The 17,543-nt window shown below is 42.4% G+C and overlaps 1 protein-coding gene across 3 annotated transcripts in view; it reads right to left on the reverse strand.

The window, feature by feature from the left end:
• The window catches only part of eml5 (EMAP like 5), a 114,268-nt gene extending 97,000 nt beyond the window's left edge, over positions 1–17,268 (reverse strand). For 2 of the 3 annotated variants that reach the window (XM_061895337.1, XM_061895336.1), the window contains exon 1: positions 16,730–17,267. In XM_061895337.1, coding sequence (XP_061751321.1) covers positions 16,730–16,926 — 197 coding nt within the window. In that variant the 5' untranslated portion in view covers positions 16,927–17,267. Of the gene's footprint in view, positions 1–16,729 lie in introns of all 3 variants that reach the window. The other variant, XM_061895339.1, reaches the window with a different exon arrangement.
• Positions 17,269–17,543: the final 275 nt, after the last annotated feature.

The raw sequence follows: 17,543 nt of genomic DNA on the forward strand, positions 1-17,543 counted from the left end.
ACGTTCCATCCAGACCCCCACTTCCCGTCACCTGAACAGTTGTATCCCTTCGGCCATCAGGCACAAGAACAATAAAAATGTCTGATAGCTCAGTTACAGCTCATGTTATTCTATTCAGTGTTATATGTTTTATGTTGCACAATTGCACCAAGTAAAATTCCTAGTTTGTGAACCCGTTCTCAAACAATGGCAATAAAACACTATTGTGATTCTGATTCTGATTCTGATTGGAACAGCCCAAGCTAATGCGAAAGACTGTTTTTACCTTTTGCTTTCACAATTCTTCACTTATTTTTACACTTGTATGACTGTTATAATAGTAGGAATGTCTGGTTCAAAAATTCCCACCACAGTAATACTGTTTTTTGATGATTGCAGGCTTGACGTTTGGATTGATTACTTTGTTCTGAAATCTGATCAAATCAAGAGGTCAACGTCTAGAACAGATTGCATTCAACTTTGGTTTTAGAACTATCAGGAAAGACATATTTTTGCAACAGCTTTTTGACCATGTAACTTCTCTGAGCTAAAATGTCCCAATAAACACCAAGTCGAACAACAGCCCGCGGCGTGACGTCACGGACTTCTTGTTTGTCAATCCTTTTCTCTTTTGCAGCTGTCTTTGATTTGCAGTATACTTGATACATTATAGTACATCAATAATGCATCGATAAAAGGGCTGTTATTTTTTTTAGCTTTTTTATATAAATGTTAACGTGCATGAGGAGCAGATGTTTCTGTGGAAAGAATGCATAGAGTAGACCTACAGCCGGATGGAAACATGGCACCATCAACCGCAGTCGCATTTATTAATCAACTTTGGCACAATCAGTTTGTGACTACCAGCACAGTTGCAAAACACTGAGTCACATTGTTCAGCGGTAGTAGGCTGTATTTGGTTTCTGCCTCTGTGTGATTTAAAAGCAGGAAAGGATTAGATACTTTCGGGGGGTATATTTAGGATTTTTCTGGAGGTTTGACATTTTTAATCCAGGCGCCCAACAAACTTGATCTGAAACACTTGCCCGTGCACTGGCTGCATAAAAATAAAAATAAAAAGGGAGTTTGGAGGACAGAATCATGCATAGTGTACGTGTAGTTGTGCTCTGCTTTATTCACGGAAGATGTAATTTAATTTGATACAATGGGATTTTTCTTAACATTCCATGTACAGTTTGTCTCGGAAATTAAAGTAGTGTGCATGCTTCTTATTGGAATGGGTGCCAAACAAGTATTACATACTTAAGAATTGCCACAATATTTCAATCCTATCAAACAAACAGGTAATGAAGAAATTAAAAAAACAAAGGCAGCCTCCACTGGGGATACTTAACAATTTAGATTTCCAGGAAAAGTTGAATCAATAAAGAACAACCTCTCACTTCATTGTAATTAAGACATCATGGAATTGAAGTAAAATTATATCTGAAAAGGCTGAATAGTGCTTTTGCCAATCAAGCAATATCATTTCATAATTTTAGATCTGCTGGATGACTTCAGGGGCTGATTGAATTTATTTCAATTTATGTGCATTGGTGTTTTTAGACTTTTTCTTTTTTAATTATGAAATTTTTTTATGGACTGTATATTAAAATTTTTTTTAGCAATATGCATTTTCTTACATTTTGAGCACACACTAGCAGTTTGTGCCAGACTCTCATGAGCGCACCTTCAGCACACTAAAAAAGTAGATTGCATTGAGGGACTGCTTGTAAAATGCTCATGCATGTAATGTCTGTTGCATGTATGATAAAATGAATGTACAGTAAATGGGTGTCTCCAAAGTGAAAATAAGTTGGTCTGCACTAGTTGTTATTGCACACCTAGTCTTAGTAGATCAAACGCAACACGCCAGTGGTGTACCGTCAGGGCCAGCAAGGCCCTAACATGACCAAAAATCATGATTATGATTAAAGATTGAATTATTTTTTAATTTACTTTCCCTAAATATCTAAAATTATATATATTCTCTTCAAATCATATTATGCTTGTTCCAGTGTTATTATTTTTAGTTTTAGTTGGTATCCAATCAGAATTCAACCAACTTATGATGCCATGCTGTACGAAATCTGCCAGACGCCTTCAGCATCAACAATGCGGGCGTCCGTGCAATGTAAGTGAACGGGGACTTACAGTGATAGACAATTGCGATAACCAATCAGATCACGAGTTGTTGTCAGTAAGGCCTTCTAGCTAGCCTGACATTGAACGTGACATTTACGCGTCCTGTGATTGGATATTAATCGGGACCGTTAGCGGATGAATTAGAGAACACACACAGTTGAGAGACAGTTGTGATAGCTAATCAGATCACAAGTTGTTGACAGTAAATATTCTGGTACAACTAAAAGTTGTAAAATCTTGTTGTGAAAGTGTCATGCTTGTCATTTAATTAATGTTATCACATGTGTATTTGTCGCCATCATATGGTCAGGGCAGTTAATATATATTTGAGAAGTGTGTACTTTGAATCAAACTTTATTGACCTGAAGTTGCAGAGTCAGAATCAGACATACTTTACAAATCCCAGAGGAGAAATTAAAATTTTCAGCACAATCCCATTCAAGATCAAACAAACATTGGCATAAGCCAAGCAGAGAAGTTCACAGTAAATGTTTTCATTGCTGATGCGTTTTAATTGTTTTTTAAACGCGCCAGAAAATAATCAGTTTTGAACACTGTTAATGTGTGTCAATCCACAGTAGGGTGTAAATGTGTTCCTGTATAGTATTTATTCAGCTTGGTGACATCAATTATGGTATTTAGAGAGGTAATCATTGAAGTCGGAGATCACTGAAGGCCTTGGTGGGAAACGCATGGCCCGCCACTGCAACACGTGCACTAATAGTACACACAATTTTATAACTACCACACATCCACCAATCTCTGCTGCATTCGGGCAGAAGGCGGCGTACACCCTGGACAAGTCGCCAGCTCATCGCAGGCCCAACACGGATAGACATACAGGCGACATTCACACTCACATTCAATTTAGTGTTGCCAATCAATCTATCCCCAGGTGCATGTCTTTGTAGGTGGGAGGAAGCTGGTGTACCCGGGGTGAACCACGCAGTCACGGGTAGAACATGCAAACTCCACACAGAAAGACCCCGAGCCTGGGGATTGAACTCAGGACATTCTTATTGTGAGGCACACTAAATGATCTCTGTATCACTGTGCTGACCAGCACACTGTTGAGCGTGTGTTATTTGAAACTTAGTAAATCAGGGCCTAACAGTACTGTTGTACTACTGGAAACATCGCCATAAATAAGCAACCCAAGGTTTAGAGTTATACTATATGCATGGGAGAATATTCAGATTAGAGCAGAGAAAAAGTCAATTATTTCTTGTGGCGTGGTGACGCATGCCTGGGCTGTGCTGAGTTGCAGCAATTGCACAAAGTCCATGGAATCACGCGCCATCTTTTAGTAATTGGGCATTTTTTGTACTCACATCTTTTATGGAGTAACTGGTCTGGGCTTTTTTATACAACTGTAAATACCATCAAGATCTAGTTATCCATGTATTGATACGTTCAGACTATCTAACAGAAAGGAATGGTACATATAAAAGACTGCATTTATGAGATGAAGGGACCACATACATAAAGCTTTGTGTTATAGGTGACAAAGCAAATTAGTATATCAAAAATTCCATCCATCCATCCATTTCCTACCGCTTGTCCATTTCGGGATCGCTATCCTAGCTGCCCTTGGGCGAAAGGCAGGGTAGAACCTGGAAAAGTCGCCACCTCATCGCAGGGCCAACACAGATGTACAAACCCCGTTTCCATATGAGTTGGGAAATTGTGTTAGATGTAAATATAAACGGAATACAATGATTTGCAAATCATTTTCAACCCATTGTCAGTTGAATGTACTACAAAGACAACCTATTTGATGTTCAAACTGATAAACCTTTTTTTTTTGTACAAATAATGAATAACTATAGAATTTTATATCAGCAACACGTGACAAAGAAGTTGGTAAAGGTGGCAATAAATTCTGATTAAGTTGAGGAATGCTCATCAAACACTTATTTGGAACATCCCACAGGTGTGCAGGTTAATTGGAAACAGGTGGGTGCCATGATTGGGTATAAAAGAAGCTTCCATGAAATGTTAAGTAATTCACAAACAAGGATGGGGCGAGGGTCACCAATTTGTAAGCAAATTGTCGAACAGTTTTAGAACAACATTTCTCAATAAGCTATTGCAAGGAATTTAGGGATTTTACCATCTACGGTCCGTAAAATCATTTAAAAGTTCAGAGAATCTGGAGAAATCACTGCACGTAAGCGATGATATTACGGACCTTTGACCCCTCAGACGGTACTGCATCAAAAACAGACATCAGTGTGTAAAGGGTATCACCACGTGGGCTCAGGAACACTTCATAAAGCCACTGTCAGTAACTACAGTTGGTCGCTACATCTGTAAGTGCAAGTAAAAACTCTACTATGCAAATCGAAAGCCATTTATCAACAACACCTTGGAACGCCGCCGGCTTCTCTGGGCCCGAGCTCATCTAAGATGGACTGATGCAAAGTGGAAAAGTGTTCTGTGGTCTGACGAGTCCACATTTCAAATTATATTTGGAAACTGTGGACGTGGTGTCCTACGGAACCAAGAGGAAAATAACCATCCGGATTTTTATAGGCGCAAAGTTCAAAAGCCAGCATACTGTATGTGATGGTATGGGTGTATATTAGTGCCTAAGGCATGGATAACTTACACATCTGTGAAGGCACTATTAATGCTGAATGGTCCAGACAGATTTTGGAGTAACTTATGTTGTCATCCAAGGAACGTTATCATGGACGCCCCTGCTTATTTCAGCAAAAAAATGCCAAACCACGTGTTAGAACAGCGTGGCATCATAGTAAAAGAGTGCGGGTAGTTTCCTGGCCCGCCTGCAGTCCAAATTGTCTCCCATCGAAAATGTGTGGCGCATTATGAAGTCTAAAATATGACAGCGCAGACCCCAGACTGTTGAACGACTGAAGCTCTACATTTAACAAGAATGGGAAAGAATTCCACTTTCAAAGCTTCAACAATTAGTTTCCTCAGTTCCCAAACATTTATTGAGTGTTGTTAAAAGAAAAGGTGATGTAACACAGTGGTGAACATGCCCTTTCCCAACTACTCTGGCACGTGTTGCAGCCATGAATTTCTAAGTTAATTATTATTGCAAAAAAAATTTAGTTTATGAGTTTGAACATCAAATATCTTGTTTTTGTAGTGCATTTTCTCTTGCCTCCCTGCCTCTGCAAATTCACAAGTTTCAGGCAGTCAGCACCCGTGTGAGCCGCTTCGCCCACAAGGCAGCAAGCGTTTGGTATCGCTATAGTCCAATGAATAATGAAGCAGAAGCCCAGCTGAGCATCGACACAGTATATAAAGCTAGTTATCTCCAGGCCAACACGCACACACATGTCAACACAAGCACTGGATCGTTGGACACTTGTCATTGTCACGTGGCGTGCTGGGAAACCCTGGATTATCAACATCATCATACTTAATTATCTTCCTTTGATCATAAAGATGGTGCCTCATGTGTGATGAGCTTCCAGGACCCAAACAGAGCTTCGCAGTGCCAGTGCTACTGCAAAAATAAGCATTAAGCACTCAATTCAAAATATGGTATAACTCATTTGTTTTCATAACATCTTTGGATTAAATTATTTAATTAATTTCAATATTATTAATAATAATACAGTCTATATACAGTATCTGTTATCAATAGGCACGTGCCGGTTGATCGGCCACTGATCAGTATCTGCCAATTTTCGTAAAAAGGTACGTGATTGCCATTAGCTAGCAGTTAATTATGTGTTTCCATACGCAGTGTGGAGTCGCTCTTAATGATAGTCACCTACATTATGGCAAATAAATTGCATTTATTTTCTTATGTTTTCTTAAGTATCATTGAAGGACAAAAATGAACATATTACACAGAGAGGAAGGGAATAAGGATCAAGGTTAAATATTGTGTTAATATTGTTAAACTAAAATGTCGATATCGCTCACTATGAATAAAAAAAAAATTCCAGTTAATAATGATTGGTGTCAGTATTAGTATCGGCCAAGCTCGCTCATGGATGATCGATATCGGAATGTGCAGCAGAAAACCTGATCGATATCGGAATCTGTAGCAGAAAACCCTGATCGGAACATCCCTAGTTATCAGTCATGTTATTTCGCTCTCTGAAGCAAAAGACTAATGCCAAGTTTTGACATCTGTTAAATATCCTTGTTAAATCATTCAAGTATGACATCTATCAACAGTATCTATCCATGTACCATGTATATATAGCCTCAGTGTTTGACCACTGAGCTCCCCAGGTACTAATTATATGATATATCACTGTTAAAATAGGTTGTTTCAGTTCATAAAAAATATTTAATTAAACCGTTGAATTCCCCTTATGTTTTTTTGTTGTTGTTTTATTTCAATGAAGTACATGGATCATTAGACAACATTTGTGATGGTGTGATAAACAGTAATAATAAAAACCTGCAGTGAAACTTCAATGTTTAGTTTTATAGTGTTAAATTTAAATAATCAAAAAACCGTGATTGATAACTGCACTACAAACAAATAAAATCCTAAAACACTTATCAGTAAAGCTGAAACACAAAACATGCAAAATAGTAAGTTTTATACTGTGTCATTTTTTTTTTTTTTATTTACAAAAATAACTTGGTAAAAGATTTGTGTGTGTGTGTAAGTGCTATTTGAGCACATTCAACAATACCGCAATAATAATGATAACAGTGATTATTTTGATCACAATAACCACGATATGAAATTTGGACACTGCAGGCGAAGTTTCCTATATTCCTGTTATTTCCAGTAAGGGAATTAGGTACAAATGAATTATGGATACAGAGAAGCAATTAAACAAATGGCCAACGCATTCAGATTGTATTTGAATAGTGAAACCAAAACTTTAGGTTGAATTAACAAGAGGAAACCTTTTATTGCTCTCATGTTAAACGGTAACCTAGTACGGTAACCTACATTTAACAGTATATATATATCTGCTACTTCTGCTGTTGTTTTTCAACATAAAAATTATACATTATTATTATAAAAAAATAAGTGCATTCAACATGTCTTCAGGTTAAAGAAACAGTAAGTTTACCTGAGAAATTAAGTGCATTTTAATTAACAACTACGATGGCCAAGAAAAGTCACAATAAATGCAAATGCTCCAACAACATAAAACCTCAACAACTATAAGCTAAAACACAATAATATAAAGACGTAACAGAAGTGAGAGGGGACAAGTTTCAGCGGCAGACAGACTTCCTGAGGCAGAACGTTGAGAACGGTGCAATGAACAAAGTTGAAAAAGTGAGTTTAGTGTGACCACTTTTTAGTCATAAATCACTTGTTTTACATTTTCAAAAACATTAATATACAATGTTTATTATATCGTTTTCAATCATGCATCTCAGCCACGCCTGGTCTGTTGGCGAAATTTGCTCCGCTGTCGCCTCCATTATCTCCGTCTCATAGCTTGTGGCCTAAAGTTGTGTTGTGGCTTTATACAAACCCCGTTTCCATATGAGCTGGGAAATTGTGTTAGATGTAAATATAAACGGAATACTATGATTTGAAAATTGATGTCAGCAACAGTGACAAAGAAGTTGGGAAAGGTGAAAATAATTACAGATAAAGTTGAGAAATACTCATCAAACACTTATTGGGGCGGCATGGCGTAGTGGGTAGAGCGGCCGTGCCAGTAACCTGAGGGTTGTAGGTTCGCTTCCCACCTATTAACATCCAAATCGCTGCCGTTGTGTCCTTGGGCAGGACACTTCACCCTTGCCCCCGGTGCCGCTGACACTGGTGAATGAATGATGAATGAATGATTGGTGGTGGTCATAGGGGCCGTAGGCGCAAACTGGCAGCCACGCTTCCGTCAGTCTACCCCAGGGCAGCTGTGGCTACAGATGTAGCTTACCACCACCAGGTGTGAATGAATGATGGGTTCCCACTTCTCTGTGAGCGCTTTGAGTATCTAACAATAGAAAAGTGCGATACAAATCTAATCCATTATTATTATTATTATTATTATTATTTGGAACATCCCACAGGTGTGCAGGCTAATTGGGAACGGGTGGGTGCCGTGCTTGGGTATAAAAGCAGCTTCCATGAACTGCTAAGCAATTCACAAACAAGTTTGGGGCAAGGGTCACCAATTTGTAAGCAAATTGTCAAACAGTTTTAGAACAACATTTCTCAATAAGCTATTGCAAGGAATTTAGGGATTTTACCAAATCTGCGGTACGTAAAATCATCAAAAGGTTCAGAGAATCTGGAGAAATCACTGCACGTAAGTGATGATATTACGGACCTTTGATCCCTCAGATGGTACTGCATGAAAAACCGACATCAGTGTGTAAAGGATATCACCACATGGGCTCAGGAACACTTGATAAAACCACTGTCAGTAACTACAGTTAGTTGCTACATCTGTAAGTGCAAGTTAAAACTCTGTTATGCAATGCAAAACCCATTTATCAACAACACCAAGGAATGCTGCTGGCTTCGCTGGGCCCAAGCTCATCTAAGATAGACTGATGCAAAGTGGAAAAGTGTTCTGTGGTCTGACGAGTCCACATTTAAAATTATATTTGGAAACTGTGGACATGGTGTCCTCCGGAACAAAGAGGAAAATAACCATCCGGATTGTTATAGGCGCAAAGTTCAAAAGCCAGCATCTGTGATCGTATGGGGGTGTATTAGTGCCCAACGCATGGGTAACTTACACATTTTTGAAGGCACCATTAATGCTGAAAGGTACATACGGGTTTTGAAGCAACATATGTTGTCATCCAAGCAACGTTATCATAGACGCCCCTGCTTATTTCAGCAAGACAATGCCAAGCCACGAGTTACAACAGCGTGGTTTCGTAGTAAAAGAGTGCGGGTACTTTCCTGGCCTGCCTGCAGTCCAGACCTGTCTTCCATCGAAAATGTGTGGCGCATTATGAAGCGTAAAATACGACAGCGGAGACCCCGGACTGTTGAACGACTAAAGCTCTACATAAAACAAGAATGGGAGAGAATTCCACTTTCAAAGCTTCAACAATTAGTTTCCTCAGTTCCCAAACGTTTATTGAGTGTTGTTAAAAGAAAAGGTGATGTAACACAGTGGTGAACATGCCCTTTCCCAACTACTTTGGCACATGTTGCAGCCATGAAATTCTAAGTTAATTTTTATTTGCAAAAAAAAAAGTTTATGATGTTGAACATCAAATATCTTCTCTTTGTAGTGCATTCAACTGAATATGGGTTGAAAAGGATTTGCAAAACATTATATTCCGTTTATATTTACATCTAACAAAATTTCCCAACTCATATGGAAACGGGGTTTGTATTATTGTGTTGTGGCGTTTGTGTTTTTGTGGCCTTTGCAATAGTTCTGTAGCTGAAACTCATTGTGTTGTGGCTCTATGTTGTCTTGTCGCGTTTGCATTTGTCGTACATTTGCCATTCTTGTTTTAATAATATCAATAATAATAATAACGGAATTAGATTTTTTTTCTGCTTGGCCTAACCTTTATTATTTTTTCTAGTAAATGCACATCATCAATACTGAAATTGCACTTTTATCAAGCGTGCATTAAATGTAGGGCTGGGCGATATTGGCTTTTATTAATATCGTGATATTTTTATGCTATATTGCGATATACTATATATATTACGATATTTTGCCTTGGCCTTGAATGAACACCTGATGCATATAATCACAGCAGTATGATGATTCTATGTGTCGACATTAAAACATTCTTCTTTCTTCATACTGCATTAATATATGCTACTTTTAAACTTTCATGCAGAGAGGGAAATCACAACTAAGTCAATTGACCAAAACTGTATTTATTAAATACTCTTCATTCTCTCACTGGTGACTTTTTAAATGAAAGAACAAATTAATAGTGTTGCTACCTTTTTGTAGTAACACTTCTGCTGCATACTTTGCATATTGCTGTTGTCTGCTGAATATCTTCCCACTTGAAGCCAAACCACCGGCAGATGATGGATCCCCTGCTCTTTATTTTGGGCATTTATTTTTCTTCCATTTGTGATCAGTTTCGCACCTTCTCTCTCTTGTATTGTCACAAGCTCCGCTCGACCTGCCTCAGCTAACGTTAGCCATGCTGCTACCTTTCTGCTCGGCGAGAGCGTATGACGCTAGCCGCGCGACAGTATGTGACGTATGTATGAAGGCGGGCTTGTTTTACGTCTCTGTGAGAAGAAGAGACGAGGAGTGAGAAACGCCAGTAATGTAATGCCCGCAGCTAAAAGCAACTGGTTGAGAACATATAATCGAATATTACGATATAGTAATTTTCTATATTGCACAGAGACAAACCTGAGATATATCGTTGATATCGATATATCGCCAAGCCCTAAATATATATATACTTTTTTAACTTCCCGCTGTTTGTCGCCACACAGCTCACTACCGCTCTCATGTGTGCTCTATCATTCTTGCCAACCCTCCCGAATTTTTCCTGGGGGACTCCCGATTTTCAGTGCCCCTCCTGAACGGGACAACCAATCCCCCGAATTTCTCCTGATTCCCACCCGGACAACCATATTAGGGGCGTGCCTTAAAGTCACTGCCTTTAACGTCGTCTACAACCTGTCGTCACGTCCGCTTTTCCTCCATACAAACAGCATGTCGGCCCAGTCACATAATATACGCAGGGTCAGGCTTGCCACTGACAGTTTGTTTGTGTTTTAGTTTTTCCTCTGTGTGTTTAGTATTTCCTGTCCTTAGTTCCTGTCACCACTCTTATTTTGGTTCAGCTTCCTGTTTGTCTCCCTGAGTGCTTTGTTTCCCTTCAACTGTGGCTGATTGGCACCTGGCCACGCCCGGTGTCAATCAGCCCGCTTCTATTTGTACCTGCTTTGTCTTCCAGTCAGTGCTGGATTATTGATTTGTCGATGTCAGGTCGATGTCGCTCATGTCGTTGCTACCTGCCGTGTTTTGTCAATGCAGTGTTGCAGTAAGCTTTATTTGATTGCAGTTTTTAGCTTACTGCCTTTTGTTCCCTGCTTCCAAGTTTGTTTTCATATTTCATGTACGACTTCTGTTTCCTGCTCGAGACCTGCTAGCTTCCACGCCAGGCCTTTTTGTTTTTGCTAGCTTCCATGCTAAGCTCCATTTATTTTCTAGTTCCCACGCTAGCTCTTTTTGTTTGTTATCCGCCCACGTGCGCGCTTTTTGATTGTCCCCTTTGTTTGTTTTTGTCTTAGTGTTTTAAATTAAATCATGTTTTCCTGCATCTTGGGGTTTGTCACCAACTAACTTTGACAGAATAATCCAGCCAAATTTGAACCCCGCAGAGTTGTCTATGTCGGACAGGCTAAACAAAGTTTTGGAATTGATGAACAAATCGAGGAAACACTTTGCCTCGTTTTGCAATCCCTCCCACCCATCCCTGTCCTATTGGCTTCTCGGGGGACGTCTTGGATCCATCCCTTGAGGGGGGGGCTATCAGTAGCTGTGCAGATGGGGAGGCACAGCTATTTCACGTCCCAGTTCGTCTGCAACAGACGGCGCCATCATCTCCGGTGAGCCGGCAGACGTCACCATCACCTCTGGTGGATCTGAAACCTACGGCGCCATCACCTCTGGTGGATCTGAAACCTACAGCGCCATCATCTCCGGTGGGTCTGCAACTTACGGCACCACCACGCACTACGGTAGGCCGGCAGACTCCACCACGCACTCCGGTGGGCCAGCAGCACGAGGCGCCACCACCATCCTCTCTGGTGGGCCAGCAGCAGGGGGCGCCATCACCATCCTCTCCGGTGGGCCAGCAGCAAGGGGCGCCACCACCATCCTCTCCGGTGGGCCAGCAGCAGGGGGCGCCACCATCCTGTCCGGTGGGCCAACAGCAGGGGGCGCCAGCACCATCCTGTCCGGTGGGCCAGCTGAGGGCGCCACCATACTCTTGTTGGCCACAAAGGTGGTCGTTTCATTGGCGACCGCCTCGCAAATTGCAGCGGCGTTTTATTCGCCGTTGCCACTTTACTCTTCCCCACTGGGTGCGGGGACACTTGGCCTGGCGGCCCACCACCTTGTCCTCCCTCCACCCTCCCTTGACTTTGGACTGTTTTTTTTTTTTTCTCGTGGATGGGGGGTGGGTCGAGTTTGCCTACAACTCCATGAAGAGTTCAGCAACTGGTTTATCTCCATTTGAGTGCTCCCTTGTACACCAACCTCCCATGTGTCCCCAACAGGAGTTGGAAGCATCTGTCTCATCATCTCGGAAACACATTAAGAAGTGCCATCAGATATGGAAAGCTGCTCGTGCGTCACTACTAAAGTGATCTGAAAAGATGTGCAGTAGTGCCAACCAGCGACGCATTCCAGCCCCTGTTTACTCTCCGGGACAACAAGTACTTCTACGTACTGAGGACCTGCATCTAGAGGTACCATCACGTAAACTCACACCCCGTTTTGTAGGACCCTTCACCATAGAGACCATAATCAACCCCGTTGCAGTCAAATTATCATTACCACCATCTATTAAGCGACATCCAGTAGTCCATGTTTCCCAGATAAAGCCAGTTGCTAGTTCTCCATTATCATTCCCCGAACCTATTCCGCTTCCTCCTAGAATTTTGGACAATGGTGATCCTGTATGGACTGTTAAAGAGATTCTCGGGGTCCGTCATCAAGGGAGGGGGTTAGTTTATTTGGTAAATTGGGAGGGTTATGGACCTGAGGATAAATCTTGGGTTCCAGCCTCTTATCTTGCTGACCCCAATCTTCTTAAAGAATTCTATCGGGTCAACCCTGGAGCTCTTCGGCGCTCGTCGGGGGCCTCGCATAAGGGGGGGACACTGTTGTGTCACACACACACTGTGTTTCCCGCTGCTGCAAGAGCACGCAGATGCTCCGCTGCAAACACCAGAGACGCCCCCGCACTCATCAAGCGGACCATGCCCACTCTCCGCTGCAGCCGGCGGCAGTCCACACCTGACATTAATGAAGGAGGGCAGTATAAAGATGGCCGACGCTGACTCCTCGATGTCGGAACGTAAACTACTCTTTGTAAGCTGCGTGTCTCTGACTACCTCCTGATCTAGCTGGTTGTCTATTTCCTTGTGCCCCTTGGGTTTCCCTGATCCCTGTTTTTCCTGCTCTTCCAACAGTGTCGTGTCACAACCGCTGTTTCCCTCCTGGACCCATTTTGCCTTCCCGGATCCTCGACCTCGTTTTCTGGACTTTGGACCCGCTCTCCTGCCTCTGACCCCGCTCGGAGTTTGGACTTCCTCTGGCTTATTCCCTTCCGGATTTGGACGCCATTCATCCAACACGCACCTCAACAAACCCTCACGGTATTCATATATGATAATTGAACACATAGCCATTCACGCACACACATAGTAGCATACACACTCCCCACAATCATCAAGTTTTCAATAAATCTATTGAACTTGACATCCCGTTGCTGTGCCGTCTCCTTCCCCAGTAGAAACCATAACAGAGCTCTTCCCGGATGACAGAGCTTCTCACCCTATCTCTAATGGAGAGCCCCGCCACCTGATGAAGGAAACTCCTTTCGGCCGCTTGTACCCGTGATCTTGTCTTTCGGTCATAAGTCAAAACTCATGACCATAGGTGAAAATGGGAACGTAGATTGACCGGTAAATTGAGAGCTTTGCCTTCCAGATCAGCTCCTTCTTCACTACAACGAATCGATACAGGGTCCGCATTACTGCAGACACCGCACCAATCCGCCTGTCAATCTCACGATCCACTCTTCCCTCACTAGTTAACAAGACCCTGAGAAACTTAAACTCCTCTACTTGGGGAAAGATCTCCTCCCTAACCCATAGATGGCACCTTTTTCCGGGCGAGTACTACAGACTCGGACTTGGAGGTGCTGATTCTCATCCAAGTAGCAATGCAGACCAAACTCTGACACCAATCATACAGGGACACAATCAAGCGGTCCCATACACCACACTCTCTGAGCACTCCCCACAAGACTTTCTGGGGGACACAAATGAAGGCCTTCTCTAAGTCCACAAAGCACATGTAGACTGATTCGGCAAACTCAAATTCACACTCATCAAGGACCCTGCCGAGAGTATTAAGCTGGTCCACTTTTCCACGACCAGGACGAAAACCACACTGCTCCTCCTGAAGCCGAGGTTCAACTATCCCGCGTAGCCTTCTCTCCAGTATACCTGAATAGACCTTACCGGGAAGGCTGAGGAGTGTGATCTCACGATATTTGGAACACGTCCTACGGTTCCCCTTCTTAAAGAGAGGAACCACCACCCGGGTCAACCACTTCAGAGGCACTGCCCCTAATGTCCACGCAATGCTGCAGAGTTTTGTCAACTAAGACAACCCCACAGCATTCAGAGGAATTCTGGGCGTATCTCATCTAACCCCGGGGGCTCTGCTACCGAGGAGTTTTTTTAACTACCTCGGCAACCTCTGCCCCCAGAAATATGAAAGCCCACCACAGATTCCTCAGACACTGCTTCCCCATAGAAAGATGTGTAGGTGGGATAGAGAAGGTCTTCGAAGTATTTTTTTTTACCGATCCAGAACATCCTGGGTCAAGGTCAGCAGCACACAATGTTGACAGTGCACTGCTTCCCCCTCCTGAGGCGGCAGATGGAGGTTCAGAATCGCTTCAAAGCCGCCTGGAAGTCGTTTTTCCATTGCTTCGCCAAACTATTACTATTCCCAAGTTTTTGCCTCTGCGACTGCCAGAGCCGGCGCTGCTTAGCTTGTCAATACCTGTCTGCTGCCTCCGGGGTACCATGAGCCAAAAGGACCAGATAGGACTCCTTCTTCAGCTTGACGGCATTTAGTATTACTGCCAAGATAGGCACCAACCACCTTGCGGCCACAGCTGCCATCAGCCGGCTTGACAATAGTGAACCTGATCCACTCGGAATCAATGTCCAGCGTCTCCCTCGTGACATGTTTAAAATTCCTCTGGAGCCCACATATGTGGTCCTCTCCAAGGTTTCTCATAGTCATCATTGTCTATGGGTGTGAGTTTTCCTTGCCCTTATGTGGGCTCTACCGAGGATGTCGTTGTGGTTTGTGCAGCCCTTTGAGACACTAGTGATTTAGGGCTATATAAATAATAATTGATTGATTGATTGATTGATTGATAAACAAAGCAACAGAATATTCATCCATCCATTTTCTAGTGCTTGTCCCGTTCGACGTCGTGGGGGGTGCTGGAACCTATCTCAGCTGCATTCGAGCGGTAGGCGGTGTACACCCTGGACAAGTTGCCACCTCATTGCAGGGCCAACACAGATAGACAGACAACATTCACACTCATATTCACACTAAGGGCCATTTTTGTTGCCAATCAACCTATTCCCAGATGGATGTCTTTGGAGGTGGGAGGAAGCCGGAGTAGCCGGAAGCACATGCACTAACCCCTGTGTCACCGTGCTGCCCGCAACATAATTTTTAATTTTTTTATTTTCTATAAGCCGTTATTTTTTTCCCACACTTTAAATACTGTGCTGTATACAATGCTGCAGCTAATACATGGATTTTCTGGGTTCACAAGCTTCACATGCCGCCAATAAATTTAGCCTTGTCACATCAGACCAATTAAATTTGCGAACAGGTTACGGTGAACAAATGATATTGTTCGAATTAAATCACACGCACATATACTCATTCAGTCAGCTATTTAGAAAGCTATGGACTCACCCTTGTCATTAAGACTAAACAAGAAAATGCACACGACACAGCCCCAGAGCAAAGATGATCGACCCTGCTATCAAATAAATTAAACAGCCGCACGGAACATAAATCCACCACCATTAACAGGCCAGACCAGGAGTGGAGAAGAAGGACAAATGCCGTGCCCAACGACCTCTCCGGTAGGCTACTGTATGCCATGTTTATCATAAACCGTGTTTAACACAAAGGCATGTGTATATATTTTCTGTTTTAATGGGTACACCTGTGGCATATATTTGCGGACAATATACAGTAAATGCAAAATAAAATTTGTCCCAAAATTAGGTGTGTGTGGCTTATATTTAGGTGTGTTCTGTAGCCTGGAAATTACTGTAATCAATTAATTGTTGCCGCCCTATATCCAACAATGTAAACGATTATGATTATGTCATGCTATATCTTCCATACCTGCCTATACATCTCTATGACACAAAAGCTGTTCAGCTCAATTGGATTTTTTTTACACTAATGTAATAGTGTGCATTGACAAACAAAATACATTGAACAACGTGGGACGGACTGACAAGAACAGATTCATGTTTATTGTAATGTAATGCTAAAATACAGATTCATGCCTACTTCTTACATCCGTACACAGGATCTATATGTATTAATCTATCAATTTAATACCAAATTGTCATTTCCATTATCTAACATTGCAACTCCCAGAGAGAATCCTGGGTTTATTGATCATTATGGATCCAATTAACACCAATTGAATATGTATTTATATAGACAGTGAATGGTGTTGAGCTAAAGTGTCCTTGAGCAAAAGGCTCAGGAGCCTCCCCTCCACCACTAAACCACCCACCCACACGCCAGCCCATGGCATGCTGCTGTGTGCGCCATGTAAGCCCCCTGTGGAGGACTCCAATACACAGGATCACGTAACACAAGGAGACGCTGTCCAGGGTGCTCAAAGAAACTCTTTGTGTTGACTCGTGTAATTTGCACTATACCTGATGATGTCATCGTTGTGGCCCAAGTAGAATTTCTGCTTGTGCTCTCGGGTGTTGTACACCACTCCCACGCCAGCCACGAAGTAGACGATCTCCTTGGCGGCGGTGTAGTAGAGGTTGTTGCGGCACTGATGTCCCCGGTATCCGTACACCCACTCCAGTCTCAGGTGGCAGTTGGGAGCAGTTCTGTCAGCCATGTCTCACGGCGCTCGCTGTCACGGACTCAAACAATGTCATTAAACGCAGGGGGATCTAATTTAACGCCGTGGTTTGCCGTCAATTCCGCGGTGTTTTTACCATTGTGCAAATTAAACAAGACATGTTTTAAAGTGGCTGTGAATTAATAGTCCGTCAACCCTGAGCGAAAGCACTCTATTTCTACGCTAAGAGCAGTTTCTGAAGCCAAGTCGTCTGTAGTGGGAGTGGTCTCATAATTGTACAGCTCCGTGCGGGTCCTCTCCAACACAGGTCAAAGCCCCCGTCACATCCTACAACCAAGATGGAGCTCCGCTGTTATTCCACAAGCTCCACCCACACCAATGACGGGCGGACTTCTAGGCCAATCAGAGCTTGGATGACCATTCATAAGGCAACAAAGCCGGAAAAGCCCAATGTTGTAGAAAGTTCTGGATCAACTTTTAAAGAAATACAATTTGAAATTATTAACGGAATATACCCTTCAAATTATTTTTTTGATACTTAAGTTTAACAAGGATGTTGATGGCTGTTATATATGTGGAGCTGTTGAGGATGTCAATCATCTTTTTGTGGAATGCGAGAGTGTAAATGTGTTTTGGGAGGAGATCAGAGATTG

Source organism: Nerophis ophidion, linkage group LG03, assembly GCF_033978795.1.
Source record: "Nerophis ophidion isolate RoL-2023_Sa linkage group LG03, RoL_Noph_v1.0, whole genome shotgun sequence".
Classification (NCBI taxonomy): domain Eukaryota; kingdom Metazoa; phylum Chordata; class Actinopteri; order Syngnathiformes; family Syngnathidae; genus Nerophis; species Nerophis ophidion.